The sequence below is a fragment of the Stegodyphus dumicola genome, chromosome 9, assembly GCF_044657685.1.
Source record: "Stegodyphus dumicola isolate Sdum_Otavi_A_Nest chromosome 9, ASM4465768v1".
NCBI classification, from domain to species: domain Eukaryota; kingdom Metazoa; phylum Arthropoda; class Arachnida; order Araneae; family Eresidae; genus Stegodyphus; species Stegodyphus dumicola.
This window is the reverse complement of record NC_140776.1, coordinates 53,437,115-53,464,271: the sequence shown is the minus strand read 5'-3', so window position 1 is coordinate 53,464,271 and position 27,157 is coordinate 53,437,115. Positions and strand designations below refer to the sequence as shown.

Below are 27,157 nucleotides of genomic sequence, written 5' to 3'. Positions count from 1 at the left end.
TTTCCCACAGTATTCTATTAAGTAAGAAGTTCCAGTGTTGTACAGTAAAGTCATTTTCTTTTTATTTGCTATACAGGCATTTTCTAAATACAGTCAAAAGTCGTTAATCCGGACTCGTCGGGACTTCGGCGATTCCGGATTATAGATCATCAGTTTAAATATGGTAAGATGGCATGCAGAAATTATACAATTAAAAATATGAAACCGTAATTTATGAAAAAAAGAGCAATAATGATCTAAAGGGTATCAAAATTTACAAAAAAAAAGCTTAATATTTATTTGTTTACTTTATTAAACATTTCTTTCAATGTAAGTTGTTTAAGTTGCTTCATTTCATGTGATAATACTTTCTCTATAATTCTATTAAACAGACATAATTTCTTGTTTAGTTACAAAGTTCCGCTGTTCAAGTCCTATAATTGCTGTGTCGAGAATACCAACTAATTTGTCAATCGAAATTTTTTCGTTTTCAATAACCTCTGTGTCACTTTCTTCACTGTCGGAAGCGAATTATGATGACGAGGAACTTGATTTAAGTCATATCAAAGACGGAGTACATCGAGATGAAATACTGCATTTAGTAAGGAATTATAAGCCAAATAAAATAAAAACATCTGCCCTGAAAATAAGGATAGTGCTAACAGATAAACTTCCAATTCATTGCGCGCCGCGGCGTTTCCCCCCCTCGCCACAGAGCAACGTGAAATTGATAAACAGATTTCGGAATGGTTAGAGAAACGAAGGATATGCCTTTATCCATTTTTTGCAACAATTCCACTTTTTGTTTAATGGACTTTGAAACATACATTCGCTTTGTAGATCCTTTAGATATTAGTAAATATATATCGGAAATTCTATTTGACATAATCGAAAGTTCAAGCTTACTTTTATAAAATTGCTCTAACAGTCTGCAAAAAATAATAAAGCAGATCCAATTCGAAGATTAAGGAACAACGCAATCTGCAACATTAACTGAATTAGATAATTTTAGCTTAGCTTATACCGTCCGTTATACATTAAACGCGCATGCGTAAACGTATTGTGCGCATGCGCACACGCGTATTCGCAGCCGTAAAGGTCTTACGCGCATGCGTAAACGCCTGTGCGCAGAAAGTTTGTAGCTTTTAGGTCTGGATTATGATTGTCCGAATTAACGACTTTTGACTGTATCCAGTCAAGAACTCAATACCGACTTCGGAAAGCATTCGCAAACTCATTGTGACTAATATTTTTCCCTTAGCAAATGCACAAAAGGCAACAACCATTTTCAAAATGATGGTGCACTAAGTATTCCATAGAAGAGCAATCAATCAATAAAATTTTGAAATCAAGAAACATCAATAATAGAATACTTACCTTTTTGGGGGAAATCTATTTGGTACTCTTGTTCTACCCATGTATGTAGTAATCTGTTTTTGCTTTAAAAAAAATCAGAGAACAATACAAATTCAACATTGTACACTTGTCAAAATAGATATTGTTTTGCTTATTCAGAAGTCAAACAACAAAAATTAGCGTTATATTTACAAAATTTTCACAGGACTAGTTTAGATGGTTTTACCGAACCACCATCCTCAGCTGCAAAACTGCAAATGAACAAGATAGGAAAATTTTTGTTGTTTGACTTCTTAATTAGTATTTATTCGGCGTGTTATTGTGTCTTAATTGTTTTGCTTGTTGAACACTTTTCTGCAACTTTTCAGCAGCGATGCAGATAATCGGAAATTTCTGTTATACTGTGTATATACTCTGATATCATTTGTGATCTCTGATAGCATATGATTTGTGAATATTTTGTTGCAAAATTATTCATTTCACAATAATTATATGCGAATTTTTTTATTTTATAAAGGATTTAGTAAACTTACATTTTTACTTTTGCAGGACAGCATATGAAATTGAGCAAGCCAATGGGCACAGCAACAACAACAATAACAATAATAATCGTGCTAATACTAGCCAAGTGTGCAACAATGCTACAAGCAACACTTCATCTTCTAATACGAACTCTAATTCCAATATGAACTTTAATAATCTAAATTCAAGTAATTCTGAAAATAATTCAAGTAGCACAAGTAATGGTGTTAGCTGTGGAAGTGTGCACTCAAGAAGAAGATCGACTAGGCACAGAAATTATTTGTCTAGGAACCATCTTCATCAGGCAGTGGAACTTCCTGATGGCTATGGTGAGTTAACTTACTGTTATAAAATTAGTGTTTAGTATTACATCAAATTTAAGCGAGCTTTTATAATTGCCTTGCATTGAAAGGTTTTGTTTATGATATGTGTGAATTTTTAATCATTTAAAAACTGTGAGGCTAGGGAATATTGCACTACTTGATAGTAAATTTTTCTGTATTATATAATTTCTTAAAAGTATTATTGAGCAAATTATAATTATTTCTTCAGTGCTACGTAAATGTCATGATTATAATTTTTAAACGTAGAACAAAAACTGTATGTTTTTGTTCTTTCTAGCCGATTCTCAAACATGGTTAATTTAGTAAGCATTTAGCCAGTTTTCAAGCATGGCTATTTCAACCCAAGTATTTTGAAAGGTGGTGTTGAATTTTTTCTTGTTGCTCATAATTCACCTTTTACTCAATTAGCAATACCTATAATATATTTTTCATAATATTGAGTGATTTTAACAACCTGCTTTTTTAAATATCCATCTGAATAACCTCGTGTTGGTTATATATGCACAGTAAATGAAAATATATGTTGATGAACTTTGTTGTTGTATATTGACAGCCCCCCTTCCAAAAAGGATTTGCAACAGTTCAAATAATAAAGCGTACCATTTATCTGCTGGTCAAAGGAATAAAGTCATGAAAACATTGGTTATGTATGATATTCATATGTAATTCTGTACAGAAGAAAAAAAATTCTACCTAGTGAAATGTTAAAACATTAAAATAAAGAAAGAAAAAAAAGCACACATTTTACTTATATGGTTTAAGTAAAGAAAGGATTATTTTAAGAGAACTCCCATACTTTCCATATGCTTCTAATTCAGCATGATTGTAAACATTGTTAATATTAAGGTAAAAATGCAGGTTTGTGAATTACATTATTAAATATGATATACAGTCAAAAGTCTTTAATCCAGATGTCCATAATCCGGACCTCAAAGCTACAAACTTTCTGCGCATGCATAAATGCATAAACGTCGCGGTGCGCAATGAACTGGAAATTGATCTGTCAGCACTATCCTCAGGGCAGATGTTTTTATTTTATTCAGCTTATAATTCCTTACTAAATGTAGTATTTCATCTCGATGTACTCCGTCTTTGATATGATTTACCGTATATACCCGCGTATAAGTCGAGATATTTTGGACAAAAAAAAGACTTCAAAGTGGGGGGTCGACTTATACGCGGGGCCATAAAAAATTAAAAGAATCACGAGTTCAAAATTTTCTTTATATAATGCAGTTGTTTTCTTCCTGCACTGAAATTGGGTGACTTATCAAATAAGTCACTTACTTGAAGTAATTTCATGACTTAAATTATGTGACGAACTAATCAGAGTTGAAAATATGTTGAAATATGATGACGAGCCAATGACGACAGAAGAGTTCTGTGAAATGTTTGGCGAATCGGACATTGAAGGATTTTGATTTTGTTTATTTACAAAGGTATTTTTTATCGTATATTTACTTTTTTTTTCTCAGATGATTTTGAATAAATGTAGTACTTAAAAAAAATTTTCCGAAGTTTCTCTATCGTTTTCAGAAGTGGGGGGTCGACTTATACGCGGGTTTCTTATTTTCTACGAATTTTTTAGGTCGAAGTGGGGGGGGTCGACTTATACGCAGGTATATATGGTAAATCAAATTTCTCGTCATTATAAATATCATGAATACACATCAAATAGTTTTCTGGTTGCAATTTTCTAATTTCAACTATTAGTAATGTATGCTTTACGCATGAGCGCGTTGAAAGAAATGTTTAATAAAGTAAACAAATAAATATTAAGCTCTTTTTTTTTTTTTTTTTTTTGTAAATTTTGACACCCTTTAGATCATAATTGCTCTTTATTTCATAAATTAAGGTTTCATATTTTTAATTTTATAATTTCTGCATGCCACCTTACCAGATTTAAATTGATGATCTATAATCCGGAATCTCCGAAGTCTCGACGAGTCTGGATTAAAGACTTTTGACTGTATCCTTAAATTTATGGGAAAAATTTGTGTGATATTTCAAATTAAATTCATTTTTTTAAGTCTATTGAGGCTAATGCAATGAAGTTTGATATTTAGAAAAATTTAATAATGGATATTTAATATTAAATTATTTGTGGGATGAATGTATATCAAGATAAATACTCTAAGAATAATCACAGTGTAAATTAATTTTCTACTCAGAATTGTAGGTTATGTAATACTCTGATGCAGAGTTTCTCGGAATATAGTCCTCCTACATTTCCAAACAAACAAACTTGGAGTATTTAAATGAGAGATAACATTGTCTGTCACGTTTCCTCCCAAGAATGATATTTTTTAAAATTTATTATCAGATACTGGATTGTAATGCTGTTTGTCATTATTTTGCTTTATATCTGGCCCTTTTTTCTTTGTAACCAATGGAAAGTATCTTACCAGAAATTATGTGCATTGTTGTTTTGTTGCTTGTCCATTAGTCTAGTAATTATGCAGTTGTTTTAAATCCTTCCTATGTGATATACATTAGTAATTGTCTCTTTCATAGAGTGCCCATTGTGCGTAATTGGAAACTTGAACGAGATCTTTGATATTTATTTAGGCAATATTCATAGCACAGAACATGCGTATGATTTTAATATTAATATCAGCGATGCTAGAGTCTTTAAAGAAGCATCTAGTGGTACTTGTTGCCAGAAATTTTTAGTTGAATTAACTGGAGAAGCATTGAAAAATCACAAAAAGTAGTATGTGATGCCAGACATTGAATAATTTTGTGTCATCGTAAATTAGTAAGCTCACATGACCTCGGATATCATCACAGATTCGGTCTCCAAGGTTCCATAGGCTAATGATTGTAATTAGATTCCTGGATGTTATATTACACATATCAGGTTTTAAAGTTTTAATGCCAAATTGCTATGTTTTCTTTGTTTAAATCTCCATTTCTTTTTTTTTAATTAATTCTCAGTTAATATAGGTTTTTATCTGTCAGATAGTTTATTTATATCCATTGTTAAATTGATGATTTTTCATGTTTGATCTGTTAATGTTGTTGGGCTAATTCTTTTGAGTATAGTTTATTTATATCCATTGTTAAATTGATGATTTTTCATGTTTGATCTGTTAATGTTGTTGGGCTAATTCTTTTGAGTTGACAGTTTATTTTTTTATTAATTTTTTAAGCCTTTTGGTTAATATTTAATTCTGATTGTTCAACATATTTCACTTCGTTAGATTCTGATTGGGGATAAACAGCTACCTTCTTTTACTGTTGAATTTATTTGTGTTTCTGTTTGCAGTGGGACTGCTATTTCAGTTTTGAACAAACTTTCACGGCTTAGCTTCTATAAGTTTCACTAGAAGTACTGTGTTTCATTAAATTAATCTCAAGTGCCCTTGGTTCACATTTTTACAATTAACTGTATGTTTTTGTTCTTTCTAGCCGATTCTCAAACATGGTTAATTTAGTAAGCATTTAGCCAGTTTTCAAGCATGGCTATTTCAACCCAAGTATTTTGAAAGGTGGTGTTGAATTTTTTCTTGTTGCTCATAATTCACCTTTTACTCAATTAGCAATACCTATAATCTGACCTTAAGATTGAAATTCTGCTCATAGATCACTGAAATATTAAACAAAGCATTCACTGAAACATGAAAATACCCATTTCAACAATAATAAATACTATTATTGTTGAAAATAGAATGGTAGCCTATGCAGTCATGGATTATTGTTACTACAGGTTTGCCAGTTAACAATTTTTTATTAATGTCTAAATAATTTATTACTTTTAATATAATTTAATTTTAATAGAATCATTATATTAACATGTATGAATTTTGTTATAAGTTTTTTAAAAAAATAAGCAGTGAAAAGTAGCACCACAAAATTATGAAGCAACAGAAAATTCACACGAGTGCATGAACATATATAAATTTTAATAGCATAAGTTTGTCAAAAGTATCAAAGTTGCATAAAATTGCATGATCAGGCAACACTTATGGTATTCATTGCTATTCAAATAAAAAAGTACTTTCGTAAAACTGACAGGTTATATGGAATTTGGATTTACTGCATGTGGTAATGAGAGTGAACCAAAATCTCAGTACATTGTATGTTACAAAGTTCTTGCAAATGAGTATATGAAACCCAGTAAACTGGCACATGCAAGTGTAAAATGTAAAGCCATCACCTTTTTTTTAATGAAATGTTGAAGACCTGAATAAAGAAATAATTTGTAATATGGATTCCAGCATTTCAAAGGCCTTAGAAACTTTCTGTCTTGCAAGTCCTCACTTTGTGAAGAGTGGGATACTCCATTCTATAAGTGAGACTTGAATGCTTCCAGTTACAAAACATGTAATTAAAACTATTTTTAGTGAAAAGTTATCTAAGGACACAAATTTAATACTACTCTCAAATAACAAGGTGACATGCTAAATCAAAAGCATGAGCAGTAATGTAGTATCTGGACTTAATAGTAGAATTTTAAAATTTCTTTCCATTTTACTCACTTTATATAGACAAGACAACAGATGTTTTGAATAATGCAAAGGTGATTTGTTATATCAGGGATGAATTTAACTGTTATGTTAATGAAAGTATGTTATTTTTGAAGTCTCTGTCGGCTCATACAGAACAAATTTTTAAAATTATAAATGCATATGTGCAAAAGCATGAAACTGATTGGAAAAAATATATAAGTTTGTGTTTGCATCAGTCTTGTGTGCTTGCCAGTAGGCATAGTAGTGTTGTAGCTAAAATTAGAACTGTGACACCTGATGTTCTCTGAATTCATTGTTTCATTCATAAGGAAATCTTGGCAGCCAAGGCAATAAGGTATGTCCTCTAAATTTGAAACTGTGTTAGAAGACAGTATTAAGATAATCAGCTTTATGAAGGCAAAGCTTCTAGACAATAAAATATTATCAAAAGTGATCTCATAGGTAGTGAGCACAAACAGCTTCTTCATATTAAAGTTTGCTGGCATTCGTGGATAAGGCTCACAGGGCTCTTTCAATTAAGACAATTAAGTTCTGTTATTTACAAATGAAATTCTCAAAAATTTTGCATGATTTCTTCCTGATGACATTGGCTAAGAACAGTGGCATATCTTCTTAATGTATTAGGTGTATTCTCAAAACTAAATAAACTAAAACTCTGCCTGCAAGTTCATTCTTTTACTGTTCTCAATACCAGTGAGGAAATAAAGGGGTTCAAAAGGAAACTGGTGGTTATGTATAGCCGAGAACTGCTTCATCATATTCAACCTTAGAATCTTTTTTAACACAAAATAATTTTGTTATTAGAAAAGAATTATGCAATAACATATGTTCACATCTCGCTACTCTGAGGTCACAATTTGAAATATATTTTCCAAATGGTAAGCATAATGAATTTTCATGGATTCATGGTCCTTTCCATCGTGATATTGAATATAACGAACTGTCATTGAATGAAAGAGAATAATTCATTGAACTCTCGAATGACACCAGTCTTAAAATGATCTCGTTTTAACGTACATGCTAATCTCATGCTTACCAGCATACATCCAAATATAGAACAGCTGTACAAGAATCAACTGCCTTATCCATCTCATTAATGCGAGTGCCAACATTTATTTGATTTTTAGCTAATTAGATAAAGATTATGCAAAGTGTAATAGTCTTGAGTTATTAAAAACTAATATAAATTTTCATCTAACTTAATTACCTACAGGGTGCGTATGGTCCTTAAGAGTCCTTAAAAGTGCTTAAGTTTTCTGGAATCGATTTTTGGTCCTTAAAAGTCCTTAATTTTGGCCAAAATCGGCAGAAGGTCCTTAATTTTAATCATCAGAAATGTCTTGTCTGTTTTTACAACTGCCATTTTGAGTGTGAATTATCATTTTGAAGGAATATATTTGGCGATTCACTGACATATATAGTTATCTTTTGAATGGGTTCATGGGTTATAATTTGTTCCTATTTGTAATATAAATGATGGGGTACTGGAGTTTCTAATCAAGAAGTGAAACATAAGCATTTCTGAATTCATTTTTACTAAGAAGAGCTTTAAACAACTTTTTGCCTTTATTTAACGGTTCTGAATTTGGTGACTTACTAACATTTTCGCGATTTTAAGATCAGTTTCTATAGAAAGTTTTTTATTCCGATATCTGGGAATTTTTTGACAGTTGTTCTTAAAACATTGTAATGTTGATAAATTTCATTAAAATAATAGTAATATATTGAAATTGTATTTAAAAATTACATTAAAATAAAGCATTTCTATTTTTTGCTGCATATTCTATATTTTTTGTTTTATTTTGGCAACTTGTAGTACAATATTTTGAGTCTGAAAAATAAGCAAGGTATAATGTATAGAAAATGTATGTATAAAGCAAAATTTATGAAACTGTTCTTAGCAAAAGCAAAATTAGCTAATTAATTGAAAATGTCTTTTTAATTTTGTCATAGTAAGAGTTTTTTCCATGTAATCGTATCAGAATATTCAGAATATGCATCAGTTTTCGCTATAAAATTATTTTTACATTCTCTCTTTTTTTTTTCTTTCCAAAATATTTCTGGTTCTTTGCTGTTATAGAAATGGCAGGGATAATTTTTCTTTAGAATTTTAGACATTGGAGCTTGGAAAGTTTAAAAGAATTTGAAGGCAAGATTTATAGACCCACGATTCTAGAAGATTTCAGAGATATGGGACAAAATAAAAAATGTCTCCATATTATTAACATGTAATGGCTGTATTTTACAGAAAGTTTGTGATGAATTTCTTACTTTTTGGAGAACGTGGAAGAACAATGAAAACGTAATATTTGAATGTTTTACTTTTGATACTAGAATATTTTTCTTAACATGTTAATCTTCTTATTATTTTCTCTACTTTTCACTAGACACAAGTATGGAAAAGATCAAAAAGGCTTATAATCTTATCACTTGGGCAGGTGTTATAGAAGAGAATTTTTTATTAATAAGAATTATTTTATTAATAAAAAAATTGAAAACTTAGGCTTTTAAAAGATTCATCTAATATGTCTTAATGCATCATACACCGAGCTTGCACTAGGCATTTTCCCTCCTGATGCAATCACTGTGCAACCTTTCTGCTGCCTAGTGTCTTTCTAAATTCTGCTTCCAATGTCTGCTCTAAATTATAAAAGTTTTGCCATTTTTAGATTTTGTTGCTCGGTGTGTTACTAAATTCTAAAAATTATGCCACATCAGCTCTGTAACCGACCCTTACTATGTTGTTGTGTTTTTTTTCTTCTGACACCAGTTGTTACCTTATTTTTTCCTTCATGTTCGTACGGGGTTCGTGTGGATTTGGACTGAATAACGGCAACATTTGATGAATTATCGAAACGTACTTTATTGGCCAGTATTGTCAGGATAGCTCCAAAACACGTTTTTACTGTCGTTGATGAACTACTATAAACATGCTGTCATGATCGGCAAACCAGCCTCCAGGTTATCAGGCTATCATGGTGGAGACAGCTTCACGGCAAAGCTCTAGAGTACAGCTCTCGACTCTGCTTGGTCGTTCTCGGAACTCCACGTACTCTTAAGACTCTCCATGCTACAACTCGCGATGCACTCGATGAAACACAGAGCATGGCTCCTGACTCTTCGGTTCAGTCGTTCCCGGAGCTCAACACGCTCTCTCGACGATGCACTAACCACGAGACTCTTTCGGTGCATTCGATGACCCACTCGGCACTAGCTGCCCACTGTCAACTTGATCGACTCTGTAGGGATTGATTCGCTAGACGAGACACCAACTCGATACTAACTATCTCGCTCTCTAGACGAGGCACACACTCTAACTGCGGACCAACAGGGTTTATATAGCTTTCGGCTTGTGTTCGAGAACATTCTGGGCTAAACCGGTAAGAATTCGTTCCAGAAGGTTCTCCATCCGTCCATGGCATATTGCCAGTTTTGTCGCCAAATATGGCAACCCTGCCTTCTCTTGCCATTTTATGGCAATATAGAGCTGCTTTGCGGGGAAGCCATCTTATCGCACCTGTACATTTTGTAACAATATATATTTTGGATTTCTTCTGAATGTTCATATTACTAAAGTAATAAAATTAGCCTCTTTTTCTAAACATTCTAAATGCACTTTTTTTTTTTTTTTTTTTTTAATTTTATTTTGGAATATCAGATATCCTTAATTAAATCCAAAAATTCTACAATGAAAAGGAAACCTGTTGAAGAAAGAAACTGAATACATGAAGAAAATTATTCTTCAAAGATATGTACAGTGCGAAAAAAAAAATGGGACAGTTCTATATCTCTTGTTCTACTGGGCGTTTTATTATATTTAAATTGCGTTTTTCATGTCTCAAAGGCGTGACTTAGGATATATATTAGATTTATATATAGCACTATTCTAACATAGGTGTTTTGACACAAAATCGGACTTTTTTTTAAATAACATACCAATTTTTTTACATATTTCGATTCTATGACTCAAATTATGCCAGACTGCCAAGTTTTGTAAAAATCGTACCAGTAGTTTTTAAAAAATTAGCTCTCAAAATTTCAGCTCCTCATTGTTAATTGAAATTGGCATATATTTCTCTATTTTTTATTAAACTTTTTTATCTTCTTTCACATTTCGAAACTTAGGTTCATTCCAAATAAAATTCAGCCACTTTTTGTGTTTTATTTTTAAAATTTCTATTTTTAAATAATTTTTATAAATTTTTCGAGAAAGAAATTTGGATTATAACTCATAAAATTTTTACCATCATCTTAAAGTAGGTGTAGTTCTAAGCATACCTGCAAAAAATTAGTTTTTACATTCAAAATTCTGTAAGATATACACAAATTTACATATTTTCGTGTATTGAAATTTAGCATCTTTTTTTTAGCTATAACAACACCAAATGTGGTTTGTGGATTTTTGTTGCAGTGAATTGCTGCAGCTATTTATAACCTTAAATTTCAAATAAATTTTTATGTAGAATTAATTATATGAAATTTTTTCTCTCAGTGATGCAAAATAAATATTTATTAATACTATATGAAAAGCTATTTTTTTAATTATAGATGATATTATTCAAATTTTTTACTTTTTTTAAATTTCATTCTCTCTTAATTTTTTAAAAAATATTTGTAAGACTAAATTTTTATCTTCGCCGTGTTATCGTTTGTTACTTTACTTTGCATTTAAATTGAATTGTCTAAAACTGAGAAAGTTCGTTTGAAGTTTATTTTCACAATGTTTTTAAGCAAACAGGATGTTGAAAGTTTGAGTCATGTCCCAGCTTTAAAAAAATATATATAAATATAAATTTTTACATAAATCCTCTTAAAAAAATGTTTTAAGTAGTAATTTTCTCTCGTGTTATAGAATATATAAAAACATGTTCTTTAATATAGAAATTACTAGACTTAAAAACTCTAAATAATATGATTTAGATTGTTTGCACCCGATATAAAAAATCGGGCCACTCAGTGGTACAGGATAAGCGCTGCTGGAGTGGTTTATTTCTTTCTCATTTGAAAAAATCTTTTAATTCAAATATTTATCCTTTGGACTTTGCTTTAAAACTTTATTTATAGTTAAAATTCTAGAAAATGAAAAGGTATCTTCAGCTGAAATGCATTTGATGCAATGAATATTTTAAAAAAATTGACAAGAATGTAAAATTTATGGAAGTGTAACAATCGAAAAATCTTAATTTTCTTGTGGTGAGCACTGAAAATAAATGTAGGGAGAAAAGGAAGCAAAAATTTAAAAAGGATTTTGGCTGTCAGAAATACCAAGGTGTTTCAAAAAGTTGGATGAATATACTTTCATAATATTTCAAGGAATTTGGGTGTTCAAAGAGAAAACACTTGGACGTGTACACTAGCATATACCATTAATTGAGTTTGTGCTAACGGAAAAGACAAAAACAATATCATTGCAGTTTAAAGTGAAGAGTGACTGGTTTTCAACTATATGTTTGTATAAATTTAAATTACGTTATAGATAATCACAAATGGAGAATCCCATGATTTCTTAGTTTCTTAGTTTTCACTTTTGATGAAACCAGTCTTTCCTTTCATCTCATGCCTTAAAATGCTTAGCTACTAAAGACTGATAAAGTCTCAGACCAAGTACTGATGAAATGGATTATTAAGTTACGGCAAAGCAGGGCTGTCTGTCCTAAAAGGCCTTCGTGAAGAACTTTCTAAGGAAAACCAGCTGGTATACACGTTACAATGAGAAAAACCATGAAAACGCCCATGCAACCAGCCTGTTTTTTAACCCTAGAGCAAACTACCAGTGTTGAGCAACTTTACCGCTCGGCCGTTGCTGGCTTTATGGAGTGGAAGGCGATAAATTTATTTAAAATGAATGTCAGAAATACCAATATGTTTCGAAAAGTTCGGATGCTTTTTAATATACTTGGAGAATGTCTGAAGAAAAAGAGCAAGCCATTAAGAAGAAAAAATTAATTTTTGTATGAAATTTAGTGTTTTTTTTTTTTTTTTTTTTTTTTTTTTTTTTTTTTTTTTTTTTTTAAGACTTTTTAATCTTATGATATTTGATTCTTGCAATTTCAAAAATAAAATATTTGACTAAAATATGAATAACATTTTAAGAAACTAAATGTAGGATGATAAAATTGTGTAAAGCAATGAGCATAATGTTAAAGCTATTTAAAGCAATATATACAAGTCATCCTAAGTTAAAATGTTGGTTATACATTTTTCTCATTTATATATATTTTCTGAACGGAACATTGAAAGGCGTGTTAACTGTGCTTTACTGTATTTTCTCTTTTAGTATATTCAGTTTTCATATGCATCGTAGTCTGGGACACAAAGTATTCTTCCAAAAGAAACGCAATTCAAATATATAAAATAAAATCCTGGAAAATTTATATTAATAAATATATTTAAAATGCTCAGTTCGAATTAAAAAATAGTAAGTTTAAAGAGACAGTGCAACACAAACAATTAAAATAAAAGTCTAAAAATTACCTAAAATAATATCTGTGACCAAAAAAAATATTATAAAGAAAACTATTTGAAAAAAAAATAAATGATGCACCTTATATTTAAACTACGTGGTTTGAATGGGTAAATAGAAATTTTTAAAACAGTTATTCCAAAGAAACCATGCAACTTAAACAATTAAAATGAAATTCGAAAAAGAAAAAAAAATATTTAAAATAATAACATAAAAATATAATATAAAGAACATTATTTGAAAGAAAGAACATTATGATATTTTTTCCTCTTACGGAAAATAGGTCGCCATATATTAAGAAGTTCGCCAAGTGAACTCTTCTTGGCGCAAACTGAAAAAAAGTGGAAACATAAATTTGTGAATTTCTCCGTAAATTTTGCACTAAATTTTACAAAATTTCATATTTGCTCATAATTTGAGTCGTAAAATTGAAACATGTAAAAAAATTGGCATGTTATTTCAGAAAAAGTCCAATTTTTTGTCAAAAAAGCTATGTTATAATTGTGCTATATATAAATCTAATATTTATCCTAAGTCGTGCTTTCGAGACATGAAGAATGCTAGTTGAATTTCATCAGTCGGCCCAGTGGAACGGGAGATATAGAACTGTCTCCCACTTTTTTTGCGCACTGTGCAGTTATTATATAAATTACCCAGTTGTTTATGATTTCATCTTTTACTGTAATTTCCTGTTTCTATTTCTTCATATGATAAAGTTACTGAGCCAGCTTAAATTAAAATTAAATTGTATAATCTTTGACCACTAAAAGTTTGAATCTGACTGTTCTTGTTTAATAACGTCACCATGAGCTGTAATTGATTTTGTTAACATCAGAACATGTCTTTATGTTCTAAGTTCTTTTTAAATAAGAGGATTATTTAAACCTTTGTCTGATATTATAGTTACTTACAGACATAGCAATAATTTGCTTCACATCTGTCGGGGGGGTTGGAACTGTTTAACTTTTACTAGATCAAGTAAACCCTCATAGGTATATTGTGGAGAGGTTGACAAGTTAGCTGATAAAGCATGCAAAAACTAGTCAGAACATTGGTTTGTGTATTGAGACAAATTTCTGATTGTTAGAAAAGATGCTAAAGAGAAGGAAATCAATAAAAATTAGCCAAAATGTCTGGGAAGGCTTCAAATTAAAGTGACGCATAAATATTTTGTTGAGTGTTGTTGTTACAAGATATAAATGTTTTGTAGCTTTTAATGTGTAATTATCCTAATATTGCATAAGAATCAATGTCATAATTTACATACATATATTTTAAACTGTGAAATATTGTTAAATTTTTATTTTAATATGGCTTTTTTAACAAATATTGTTAAAAAAAGAAATAAAATGTAATAATGATCATGTAAATACATAATGACAAAGGTTATCTAACTACCTAATTTAATTATTTAGAACCATATGCTTACCTTTAAAAATTATCTCTGCATATTAAAGTGAGTTATTGCCTTTCATTAATCCTCACCGTGGTCACAAATTAAACACAGAAAATTCAAGTAAAACTTATTCTTTGCATCTAGTGAGGCTTAAAATAATACAATATAACTTATCACCTTTGTTGCTTTATGGCTTATTGGAACCTTAAAGTATATTAAATGGGTTACAACCCCTGGAACTCTACACGAAGCTATGACACTAACTGCATCAAACAAAGCCCAACTAACTTTCAAAACTTGCCAATTGTGCCTACAACAGGCCTTTCAGGTTTGTTCTAATCAGCAGGTCTCTCTCTAGACAAGCAGCAGCGGTAACAACATTCAGTCTTTTGTTATGAATCATGCTGATTATGATCTTACTTCTCATTTTAACCTATGATGCTTGACATAAAATCTTTATGACTTGCTATTTACTAAACCTCTAGACTGAACAAGTATGTGATAAAATGAGACATTAAAAAAAAATCAACTTAAAGTTAACTGTTAGTAAAACGTAAATGTCACTTATCTTCTTTCAAATATGTCCAACTATTATAAGTGCAAATTGATAAATTGCATAAAGTTTATTTTATTCTCAAACTTTAATTAATTTCAAACTTTCAATGTTAATTAATTCATGTTTAATAATGGTGTGTCATGTTTAATAATAATGTGATTTTAGTATTTTTAGAATGGTATTACAAAAGTGAAATTCAGGCATAGATAATATTTTTAATTGAATTTATTCAGTTCTCATTTACTCACAGGTCCTTAATTTTTTTCATTAATGGTCCTTAAAAGTCCTTAATTTCCATGTGCAAAAATGTGTATGAACCCTGACCTAACACCAATATAAAGTTAGATGTATTTCAGTTAACTATACTTTAAAAATATAAGTTTACTGGTAGGAACTTATACTGAAAGTAATTGTATTCAAAAAGGTCATGAATATAGGAGTCTGCAGGATATTCTAACTCATAAAAGAGGTCACCATTTAAAAAAAAAAAGGTTTGAAAAATACTTCTGTAATAAAAACCAGAAACTGTCAATAATTTGTTGGCACTTTAAAAGAGCAAAAGAAGAGACGAAAACTAAACTAAAATCTTTTAATGAGCTTTATAGTTTTGAAATTATGGCTAAAATTTGTAATAATCAAATCTAAATAAATTTGATTTTGTGCTATTATTTTTTTTAGTAAATAAAATGTAAAAAGACTTTTAATGAATAACAACTATAACTGATATTATTCCTGACTTTAGAAATTAGAACAACACAGCAAGGACAAGTGTATTTTTATCATGTTTCTACTGGAGTCAGTACATGGCATGATCCAAGAGTTCCTAGAGATTTAGCGGGCATCAATGTAGGTGATTTAGGCCCACTTCCAAATGGCTGGGAGATGAGGCACACTGCCAATGGACGTGTTTATTATGTTGACCATAACAATCGAACTACCCAGTTTACTGATCCCCGGTTGTCCAGTAGTTTAGCCGTACAAAATATGCTCAAGTAAGTATATGATCATAAATATAATTTAGTGTGTTAAAGCTCATTTTAGAATTATTTGCTGACTTTAAGTGTATAGTTGAGATGTTTTTTCCATAAATTCCTTTCCATAAAGCTATTACAAAAAACTTGTGGGGATTTTAGTAGCACTTCTGTATAGTATTACATGAGTATACACTTGTGAACAAAATTAAAAGAACTTGCACATTATATTGAATTTCTGAAAAACTAATGGATGGATTTTAACAAAATTTGGTATGGTACATTTACAACAGAGAAAGAGATGTGCCATTCAGAAGTCATTTTATGGGCATAGGATAATCAGTAAAACTCATAGTGCTGGGATGTGCAAAATCCACATTGTGATATTAACCTGAAAATTAGTCTAATATGGAGGATGATCCCTCTTACAGCCAAATAAGTTACTTGGCATGAGAGCATACTGGACAGGAGGCTGTCTAACCCATTCCTATAGCAAGGCAGTCTTCAAATCTGAGATCGTTCACGGAGAGAGATGGCAAGATGAATTCACCCTTTCATGAGTGTCTGCAGACATGCTATATAGGATTAAGATCAGGGTATCTGGCTGACCAACTCATGCAGAGAATATCCTCACTTCCCAGGTATTCCTTCACCAGCTGAGCCCATGTGGATGAGCATTGTTATCTGTTAACGCCAACCAAAAATGAACTGTACCTCTATAAAGTTGAACATAGGAGCAAAGATCTCCTTTCTGCAGCAGTCAGAGAACCTTTGTCAAACATATGCAGGAGTGTATGACCATCCAGCAGAATGCCTGTCCCAACCGTTATACCTCCACCACCATAATGGTCCTTTTCCATGATGAGAGAGGGGTGGTATTGTGTTCCAGGCTTCTTTCAGGTATAGGTCCACCAAGAATCAGAGTCCAGGCTAAATCTCAACTCATCTGTAATAAGCACGATGCTCCACTAAAGTCTGGTCCAAGGTGCATGTTGTCTGCACGGTGCTAAACACATTTTCTTGTGTGCTGCTGTGAGCGGGACACAAACAGTAGGTTTTCTGGCATACAACCCTATCTCATGAAGCCTTCAGGCAACTGTAGACCACGAAACTTGGACTCCAGTGGCACCATATAGCTCACATGAGAGCTGTGAAGCTGTAGCAGTCAAGTAGCACTGCATTGAAAATACCAAATAATGGTCCTCATTCGTCATTGTGGATCTTGGTTGACGTTGTCCATGTCTTTTTTATATGGATCCAGTGTCCTGAAATTGTTCCCGCAAATTGCAGAAGACACACACACACTACATTGAGCTTTGTAGCCCACCTGTGCTTGTGATTGGCTTGCCTCCAATCTGCCAACAATTCTCCATCTCATTCTATCATCCATATGTTTGTAGCTACTGATTTTGTGTAAAACCTACTCTTGTGAGAAACGTGATGAATGTTGTGAAGAAGAATGAGCACACAAATCAACAAAAACCCATCATGTGTTTATATCCTATCCACAGTCACAGCTCTGCAGACATGCACATGTACAACTCTGAATATTTGTATAGTTTTTCGTTGGCATAATTAGTGACTTTGAATTAATACTTTTTGTAAAAATAGACATAATTTGAAAATTCTCTTAATTTTATGCGTGAGTGTATGTTACTTTGATTATTCAAGTTGTAAAGCATAAGTATTAAAATTATATCTATGCAATAATGCTGCTGAGGTAAATTTTAATAGAAACAGCTTTGCCTCTTAGCATGTGTGAAAAGTTTAAGGGTTTTTGCAGTGTATAAGGTTAGCACTGTTCGCTATAAAAAAGATATTAGTTAGATGTAGTATCAAAAACAAAAATTTGATTTATTATTCCATTCAGAAAGTAGTGCAAAATAGGTAAGAAAGTTGTTTTTAGTAATTGCATGTTGCAGCATAGGAACTGTGCTTTTGTCATTAATTATTCTATTTTATCTATACTTACAAAAGGAAAAATAATTCATTTTATATCTTTGCATATGAGATCATCATCTTTTCTTGTGCCCTTTTGCTATCTAATGCTATTTCCATAACATATCCACAATTTAAAAGTTTTAAAAGCTAACTTTTTTTCATCATTAAAAAAAATACTAGTTTTTAAAAACTGTTTTGGGTACTGAAGAGCATTAGGGGTGTCATGTAAACTAAATTCATTTTACATTTTTTAGAATTTTGTTTTATTAGAATATTTAGCCATTTTTGCATGATTTTTAGATGCAGTAAAATTCTTAAGTATGTTGTTAACTCATATTTGAAAAAATTAGTTCAACATTGAATTGTTTTAATGAAAAACCTTTATGTCTGAAAAAATTTTGCTTTTTATCAATTATCCTTTTTTTCATATTTGTTTTTATATTATTGATTTTACTGCACATAGTACAAGGAGAAACAGCAGTATTGAAGACAATACAAACATTCTAAATGGCAGAGTTCCTGATTCATCTCAAGCTGTTTCATCAGTCAATCACACACCTAGTGCCATTACTCCCAGCAATTCCGCTCCACCTTTGCCTCCACTGCCACCTACAATCAACCCTGCAGTCCCTCTTGAAATATCAGACACACCATATTCAAAACAAAGGCGAGATCTGGTCCAAAAACTGGCAGCTTTGCGGCAAGAACTACATGCATTACAGCCTCAATCAGGTCATTGCAGACTTGAAGTATCAAGGGAAGATATATTTGAGGTTTGTTATCTTTTTGTACTTTATGCTGTCATATAGGAAACTTTTTATACAGTTTGTGAGAAAATAGGCTATTTGTATGCTGAGAATTATCATATAAAAGAACTGAAATCAATGAAAATTATGTTAATATAAAGCTGTGAATGATTTAGAGTAACAGATATTAAGCTGTGGATTTTTGCGCTTCTTTCATGCTTCGATATTAATTAAACTTGCAAGTATCTAAGACCACTGAATACTGGTACTTCATTTGGCCTTCAACTTGCAGGAAATTAATGAACTTTTTGCATAGTGTTTTCATTATTTTTTTCAGTTTCATTATTCATGAGTTTAAATGAAGTTTACCTTTCCAAAAGTCATCTACAAAAGTAGTAACTCTGATGTCTTTTGCTGTCATAACTCATATTTCATTACTATGCATTGAAATAATTTAAAGTAAATAATCACAGAAAAAACTGCAAATATTATCAGCTTCAAGAATATATCTGTGTAAATATGGATTTATTCATATTACACACAAGGCCCATACTCATATTACAGATTGACAAAAATGTGCTGCATCTCATAGCATTTTTAATTTCTCAAAATGACTTGCAACCTAATGCAGTCATCAAGAAGATATACACAAACAACCAAGCTTTACATGAGATTGAAACCCTGATTTTGGAATTCATATTAGCAGTTAGCCTTCTCTAATCATTAGATTATTCGGGCAAAAAAGTCTGAATTAACGAAATCTAGTTTTCTTTTGAAATATACATATACCTGGCTCTTTTTACACTAAATCCTTTTCCTAAAATTAAAAAGTTGAACATCAAAATTACAAATAAACCAATGCACATTTTCGAAAAAGGAAATTTTCAGGCTGTTTAAGAAATGAAAACAAGTTATAGAACGAAATGCTACCTATGTGATTCAATGAAATGTTCTTATGTTTTTATCATGCTTCATTTGTATTTATCATTAAAAAAAAAAAAAAAAACTACAGAACTTTCCAGGTGACCAATAGTTAAAAATATGTCTTTGAATAATAAGCACTGATTAGCTGAAAGGTATTGTATTCACTTCAAATAATCTTTGCATGAAAATGATACTAAGACGTGTAGAAATAAGAAAATATATTGAATTTTAAAATTTAGTCATTAATAATAAATTTTGTTACTTTAGCCACTGACCATCAGTTGGCCATTAAGCTATTATGGGTGATTAAAAAATATGACTCATTCACTTTCTTATGTCTATACAATTACTTGTAAGTCTCAAAACATTGCAGTAAAATATCAAACATCTATCTATCTCTTGGTAAAACATGTTGCTTAAGTAAATATCTTAATTCAAAAATGGAAATTTATACTTTGATAATAGTTTCCAACAAATAAGCATTTGTTGTAATTAACCATTTTATTCTTATATTAATAAGATTTCTTACTAAATTTTTGATTTCGTGATATGCGAGTACATTCTCATTCAGAACTTCTACTAAATTTATATCAGGAGATATTATAATCAATATTTCTTTAGTAAATAAATTATTATTATCTTACTTTGCAGCTATTGTGCAAGTATTAGAAAAACTTGTTTTCGAACTAAGTAAATTTTAGATCATTCAACATATACCGTATTTACGCGAATCTAATGCGCATCGTTTTTGGCCAAATGAAGTATTCAAAATTGGGGTGCGCATTAGATTCGAGTGCAAAGTTCGCCGATGACATCAACCAAATTTAAATTGTAACAATGGATTACTGTATTTCTCGACTACATTTACCGTTACATTTATCGTTGACACATTATTGCATACAGGATACAAACTGCAGAGTACGTAGTCACGAAATGGAGGGCAAACAGAGAAGAATGTCATATGACGCTACTTTCAAACGTAAAGTAATTCTTTATGCTGAAAAAAATTGCAATAGAAAGGTAGGGAGAGAGTTCAACGTAGCTGAGAGCAATGTTCGCTTGTGGCGGCAACAGAAATTGGCACTGTTTGCAACTAAAGATTCAATAAATTCCTCATACTATTGATGCACATTACATTCGCCGACAAACAATTTTTTTATTATTTAAAGTTTTAAAATGGGGATGCGCATTAGATTCGATGGCGCATTAGATTCGCATAAATACGGTATATATATATGTATATTTATATTGTCTCTTTTAAAAATTTTGTTAGCATTGTACATCAATATTTTGATTTCACAATGTTTAATTATTTAGCTTTATTTCCATACAAAAGATAATGGATGTCTCAATCAATAAGAAAATTAACTTTAATATATTTCTTTTTGAAGGAATCTTATAGATTAATAATGAAAATGAGGCCAAAAGATCTGAGAAAGAGACTTATGGTAAAATTCAGATCAGAAGAAGGCCTAGATTATGGTGGAGTAGCAAGGTGAGTATTTTTTAATTTTGTGAATTTTTTTCACTTTCCTTTTTCTTTTATAAAAATATACAATTGTAAATGAAATTCTGTCTTTTAGGGAATGGCTATATTTATTGTCTCATGAAATGCTCAATCCCTATTATGGTTTATTTCAATATACAAGAGATGATATCTATACGCTGCAAATTAATCATGATTCTTCAGTCAATCCGGTATGTAAATGAAATTCTTTTTGCTCTTTATTAAGCAGCTGTAAAAGTTCGAATATCATCAAGAATTTAAATGGAGATAGTATCTCAAAATACATATATATGTCATAATAAAAGCAAAGGAAAGGAAATGACGGAACACTGTAGATGCGTGATTAGACCCATATTGAAGAAGAATTTTGATTGCGTAGTATGCTAGTAATGCTAACTTGGTAATATCTAAAGAACTTGGCAGTCGAAGCAGTTTTAATTCCATTTTTATTTCCAATTGATATTTGTGGCCACAATCACTTGGCACTCTAGTCGTGCCTTTCCACAGAAGATTTACATTTTTGATATTTTTGAGATAGAAAGCAAACCAGCAAAATTACATCTTAGCACAGCACAGAGCAAAAGCTGAAGTGCGTAGTTATGAAAGATGGAAGCACGCGAAGAGAAAAGTTTTGGTTTACAGTGGCAGTTTCAGTTCTTAATTATTACGTCGTCAGAGTTGCGCGGGCCATAGAATGATCTAAAAATGACGCTATGCAGAGAAGTTATTACGATTTTAGAATAGAGAGGAAGAATTCATGTTTATAGTTATATTATAATTCTGATTCATACATTTTTTATCTTACATATTTCCCCCCTTCAAAAAGAAAAAGGCGTACCAACAGAGAAGCCTTTTTAAAGAGAAAGAGTTAAAGCGCTAGCATATAAAAAAGAAAAACATAAATCATAAAATTGATTCTATAAAAGTATAATTTATAAATATCAATTTTTTAAAAATAAATTTTTAATTTTTAAAGTCCTATTGAATTTTTCAGCATTTCAGTCCAAAAGTCTTTTTGTTTGACAGTTCACATAATCATAATTCATCAGGGAAGTTTCTTGTTATTACAGAATATCACAAAAACTTTTACATAATCATTTCTTATAATTAAATGTAATGCACATAAATATTTATGATACTTATTTCCATACTGATAAATTATAATTTAACATCATAAATAATAGGATTAAGATCCTTCAGAATTTATGGTTTCACCGTTATCATCTTTCATTTACAATTCCTGATTTTACCAAACTGGAAGCCTCGCAATACTTCTAAACAAACATATCCATCAATAGGGCTGTCCTCTTGAGCTAACCAGCGTGTTCTCTGCACTGGTGGCCCAGGGTGCCTAGGCAGTTACTTGAAAAGGCCTCCGTTCCTTGCATTAAGGTAACTGGCCTTTGAGAACTGCACTAATACATTCCATAATAAAAAAAATATAATAATAATAATAATATAAAAAATTTACATGCATTCATAAAATGAGAGCCTCCAACATTATCTTGCATGAAGAGGGTAAAAGGAAAAACTGGTACAGAGGTAATTACAGGCCTCTGTTGAAGGAACCAGTACACCCTCATCATACTATACTTAACACACAATAACCCAGAAATTTTAACATGCATTTACCATAATTTCATATTACTTATCTGTACTAATTTCACTTATTTTTAACATCTTTATTTTTAGAATAATTATAAAATTCGTATTCAAAATTCTCAACAAAATTTCAAAAACAAAAACTTATGTTAATATCCTTCCCTATGAATAATTTAAATAGCTTAAATTTCGTTACTTAATTTGCTCACACATAATTATGAAAAATTAGAAAAATTAATGAACAAGAATTTCAGATTTTCTCAAAACAAATTGCAGAAATTTTAACCAAAGTTGAAATGAAAACTATAGAATCCGATGCACATTAAATAATTTAGTTCCTGAGCTAGATTCACACTAATGTAATAATTTTTGAGCTGTTGAAAAAGCGGAAGTGCAAATAATTTTCTGTCGCACATACTTGCAAACACCAACTCAGATCGACCTTGAACTCGCTGTAATGCTGAATTCCTAAACGGTAATTCACTGATGATTTAAAGCACTTTTTTTTTTCTAAATATTGTAGAGATCGGCGAAGCAAATTCAATATTCCTTTTTACTATCATTCGAACTTCTCAATTTATCGAGATATTACTTTCAATCTGTAAACACTACGCGTGATTATTTATTGAAGCACTTGCAAAACACCACAGCAGAAGAATGATCTGTTATTTTTTAAGCACTGAAAAAACAAACTTGATGATTCACTTCTTTCACATTATCTTGGAGTTATCACAAAACAATGATTTGAAGAGCTGAATTAAATTTTCCATTGAGGTTTCAGGCTGCAGGAAACTATCCTTACCGGCTTAATTGTCATAATAAAAGCAAAGGAAAGGAAATGACGGAACACTGTAGATGCGTGATTAGACCCATATTGAAGAAGAATTTTGATTGCGTAGTATGCTAGTAATGCTAACTTGGTAATATCTAAAGAACTTGGCAGTCGAAGTAGTTTTAATTCCATTTTTATTTCCAATTGATATTTGTGGCCACAATCACTTGGCACTCTAGTCGTGCCTTTCCACAGAAGATTTACATTTTTGATATTTTTGAGATAGAAAGCAAACCAGCAAAATTACATCTTAGCACAGCACAGAGCAAAAGCTGAAGTGCATAGTTATGAAAGATGGAAGCACGCGAAGAGAAAAGTTTTGGTTTACAGTGGCAGTTTCAGTTCTTAATTATTACGTCATCAGAGTTGCGCGGGCCATAGAATGATCTAAAAATGACGCTATGCAGAGAAGTTATTACGATTTTAGAATAGAGAGGAAGAATTAATGTTTATAGTTATATTATAATTCTGATTCATGCATTTTTTATCTTACATCTATATGTATACTTTTATATCTTTTATAAAATTAATATTTATATATAATTTTATGTACTTATTTATATATATTAGTAAAAAAAGGAAAATGTGTATATATATATATATATATATATATATATATATAATAATAATAATAATAATTTATTTACTAAAAAATATTGATTAATTGATACAAGGTAACCAAAAAAAGGTTTTTGCTGTTTTGGACAGTCAAAGAAAAAGGCATAAAACAAATAATACAGGGTTCGTAGCGGTCCTTACAAGTGCTTGTAAGTCCTTATATTTGAAAATAAAATATAAAGGCCCTTATAGGTGCTTACTTTTTTTAAAGTCCTTATTTTTTGTTTTTAGTGCTTATTTTTTGCTTTTAGTGCTTTTTTTAATCATTTCTTTTTTAATGAATGCGCATTTTTCCCCTGTACCAAAGCCGAAACTAAATAAACAACTTTTCTTCCTTATATGCAACATCAGATGGTGAATCGTACTCCCGGAAATTGCTTTTCCCCCCTTTCTCTGCATTAACGTAACCTATGGTGCGCGCGAGAGTACAGACAGGTGCACGTCGTTCTATTGGTTAAAGAATTGCAAAAACGGTAGAAAATTCTGGTACATTCGGTATTCTTTTCCTTCCACCCAAATACTACACAGGTTTGAATTTCTATCAAAAATTTAAAAATTTGCATTCTCGTTCCGCGTGGTCAGTTCATATCCGTGTTTATTATGATCGTTATGCTTATATTATGAGTATATGCATGAATATTTATAATAATATAGTTGCAGTAACTGCTGAAGTATAGATAAACTTCCAAAAATGGGTGTGTTTTTACACAGATTAGCTTTCTAAGGAATAATATTCGGAATGGCTTAAATAAAAGGAAAGTAATCGAATAGCTTTTTTTTTTTTTTTTTTTTTTTTTTTTTTTTTTTTTTTTTTTTTTCCCCAATACATTATACAGTACGGAGGTTGGGAGGTTCTCCCCTTTCTCTGCAAAATCTCTAATATTAAAGCAGCAGACTTTTTTTTTTGTTGTTGTTGTTGTTGTTGTTTCTGTCCAATCTGGATTGAATAGGACTAAAATTTTTGCGGTCTACCCAACCCAAGCGAAGATTGATTCTATTCTGGAAATTTATTTAATGCAGTCTGTTGAAAATTAGAATCAGAAACACCCCAGATTAGTAAGTCTCTTTCTTTTCCTTTATTTAATTTTTTATTTTCCAAATACCGGCAGCTGTTGATTCCGATTGCGTAATATCACATGTGGAAGAATTATGCCGCACGTATTGCGCAATAACGTTTGCAGTATCTTGCAGAGATAATTAATTTTGATGTTCAGTCTGAGATTTGTTTAGGAACACTTAAAAGAAAAAGAGTTTTGCTGTGCTTTCTAAGCAGAATATTTCTCAGTTCCATTGGTCTATTTTTATATGATGCACATAGCGAAATGTCAAAATCATTTATTTAGCCGAGAAATCTAAAGAACGGCTACAATCTCCCCCACTCATCTTTTTCCAGTTACTATTCGGAATATTCGGCAATTTCCGAGTATACGGGTTAGTTAAGCTTTTACTGTTAAAGGATGACTGCATGAAGCAGTTTCACGTCTTCTGATTTCAGAAATGTGCCTCTTTTTTACTTAAATTACTTTGCTTGGAATATATGTTAAGGAAAAACTATTATGCAATGAAAATTTAGAAAATGTTCTGAACTTTGATTTAAGTTAAATTATTCAAATATTAATATGAGTGGGAAAATAAATTCTATTTACGAGTATTATTAGGTGCAAAACGAATATAATTAATATGGCTTATTATTATTTATTTTCTATATTTTGAACTGAAATTTCATCATTAAATCTTGTAATGTAGTTTAGTTCTGCATATTTTTTTTTCCCCTGTCATTGTAAACTCATTCTATAAATTGAACTGTCATTTAAAATTTAAAAAAAAAAAAAAAAATCTACTATTCTGTTTTGAGGGCCGTAAAAAAAATTGCAGCGAAAATCTATGCGCAAAAGCGCCAAATCTAGCAAACGCGCCCATTTAAACAGCACGCCAAATCTAGCGTACGTGCTGATTTCAGATAGCGTAATTATATAGTTCTATATTTCTTAACATGCCATTGAAATACTAGTTTAATTTTTAAATCCTTTTCTCATTTAATTTTTTTAATATAGATCTATGGATTTAACAATTTAGAAATTGCCCATTATGAAAAGTCGGCAATAGAATTTTGGATAAAGTGCAGAACCACCCACTGCTTGACGCGTTTTTAAAAATTGCACATACTTGGCATCCATGTGCACATCGACCTATTTTCACTTAAAAAAAAATCCTAGAATTACACAAAAATGGCACTGCGTACACCCTTGATTGTATCTATGTACACATCGACCTATTTTCACTTAAAAAGTAAAAGAAAATTGACAAAAATCCAATTGTTTTTACCCTTGTAAAAAGCGGCAAACAAATAAGTGAGCGATTCTGCACTTTACCGAGAATATTTTCAAGGAAAAGGCATCGTTCATTATAGAAAATTACGTTTGAACAACCAACGAGATGAAATTATGCTTTAGCTGTAAGTCGGTAGCGAAATAGCGATGCAGGCATCCATTCAGTTATGTTTAGCAATTTTTATATAAATTATAATAATAAATAAGTATTATATGAAATTAACCTTTCATCTAAATTAAAACATCAATCTTAGATAGTTATTTACTATTATACTTTTCTTGCCTCAATTATTAGGGTTGCCGCAATTCTTTTTGGCAGCATTGGCATCAACAATAGTTTGGTGATTTTTTACGGCCCTCGAAACCGTAGTACCAAAAAAGTTAATTGTTTTCCATAGTTGAGGTAATGCTCATTCTCTTAATAAATATTGCATTGCTCATATTTTAAATTACAAGTTTAATTTTTCTTTTAAGGTTATGCAGTTGTGTATAATAAAATTAGACAGGTGCTTATTTGTTCCTTAAAATGTGCTTGAAAAGTGCTTAAAGGTGCTTATTTTTTAACTAAAATGTGGCTATGAACCCTGTAATTATCACC

At 30.8% G+C, this 27,157-nt stretch overlaps 1 protein-coding gene across 1 annotated transcript in view; it reads left to right on the top strand.

Annotated features, from left to right (window-relative positions):
- The window catches only part of Smurf (SMAD specific E3 ubiquitin protein ligase), a 221,955-nt gene that overhangs the window by 152,888 nt on the left and 41,910 nt on the right, over positions 1–27,157 (top strand). Inside the window, exons 7-11 of the mRNA XM_035352818.2 lie at positions 1,885–2,186; positions 15,831–16,080; positions 18,464–18,773; positions 21,062–21,165; positions 21,254–21,368. Of these exons, the coding sequence (XP_035208709.1) occupies positions 1,885–2,186; positions 15,831–16,080; positions 18,464–18,773; positions 21,062–21,165; positions 21,254–21,368 (1,081 nt within the window). The remainder of the gene's footprint in view (positions 1–1,884; positions 2,187–15,830; positions 16,081–18,463; positions 18,774–21,061; positions 21,166–21,253; positions 21,369–27,157) is intronic.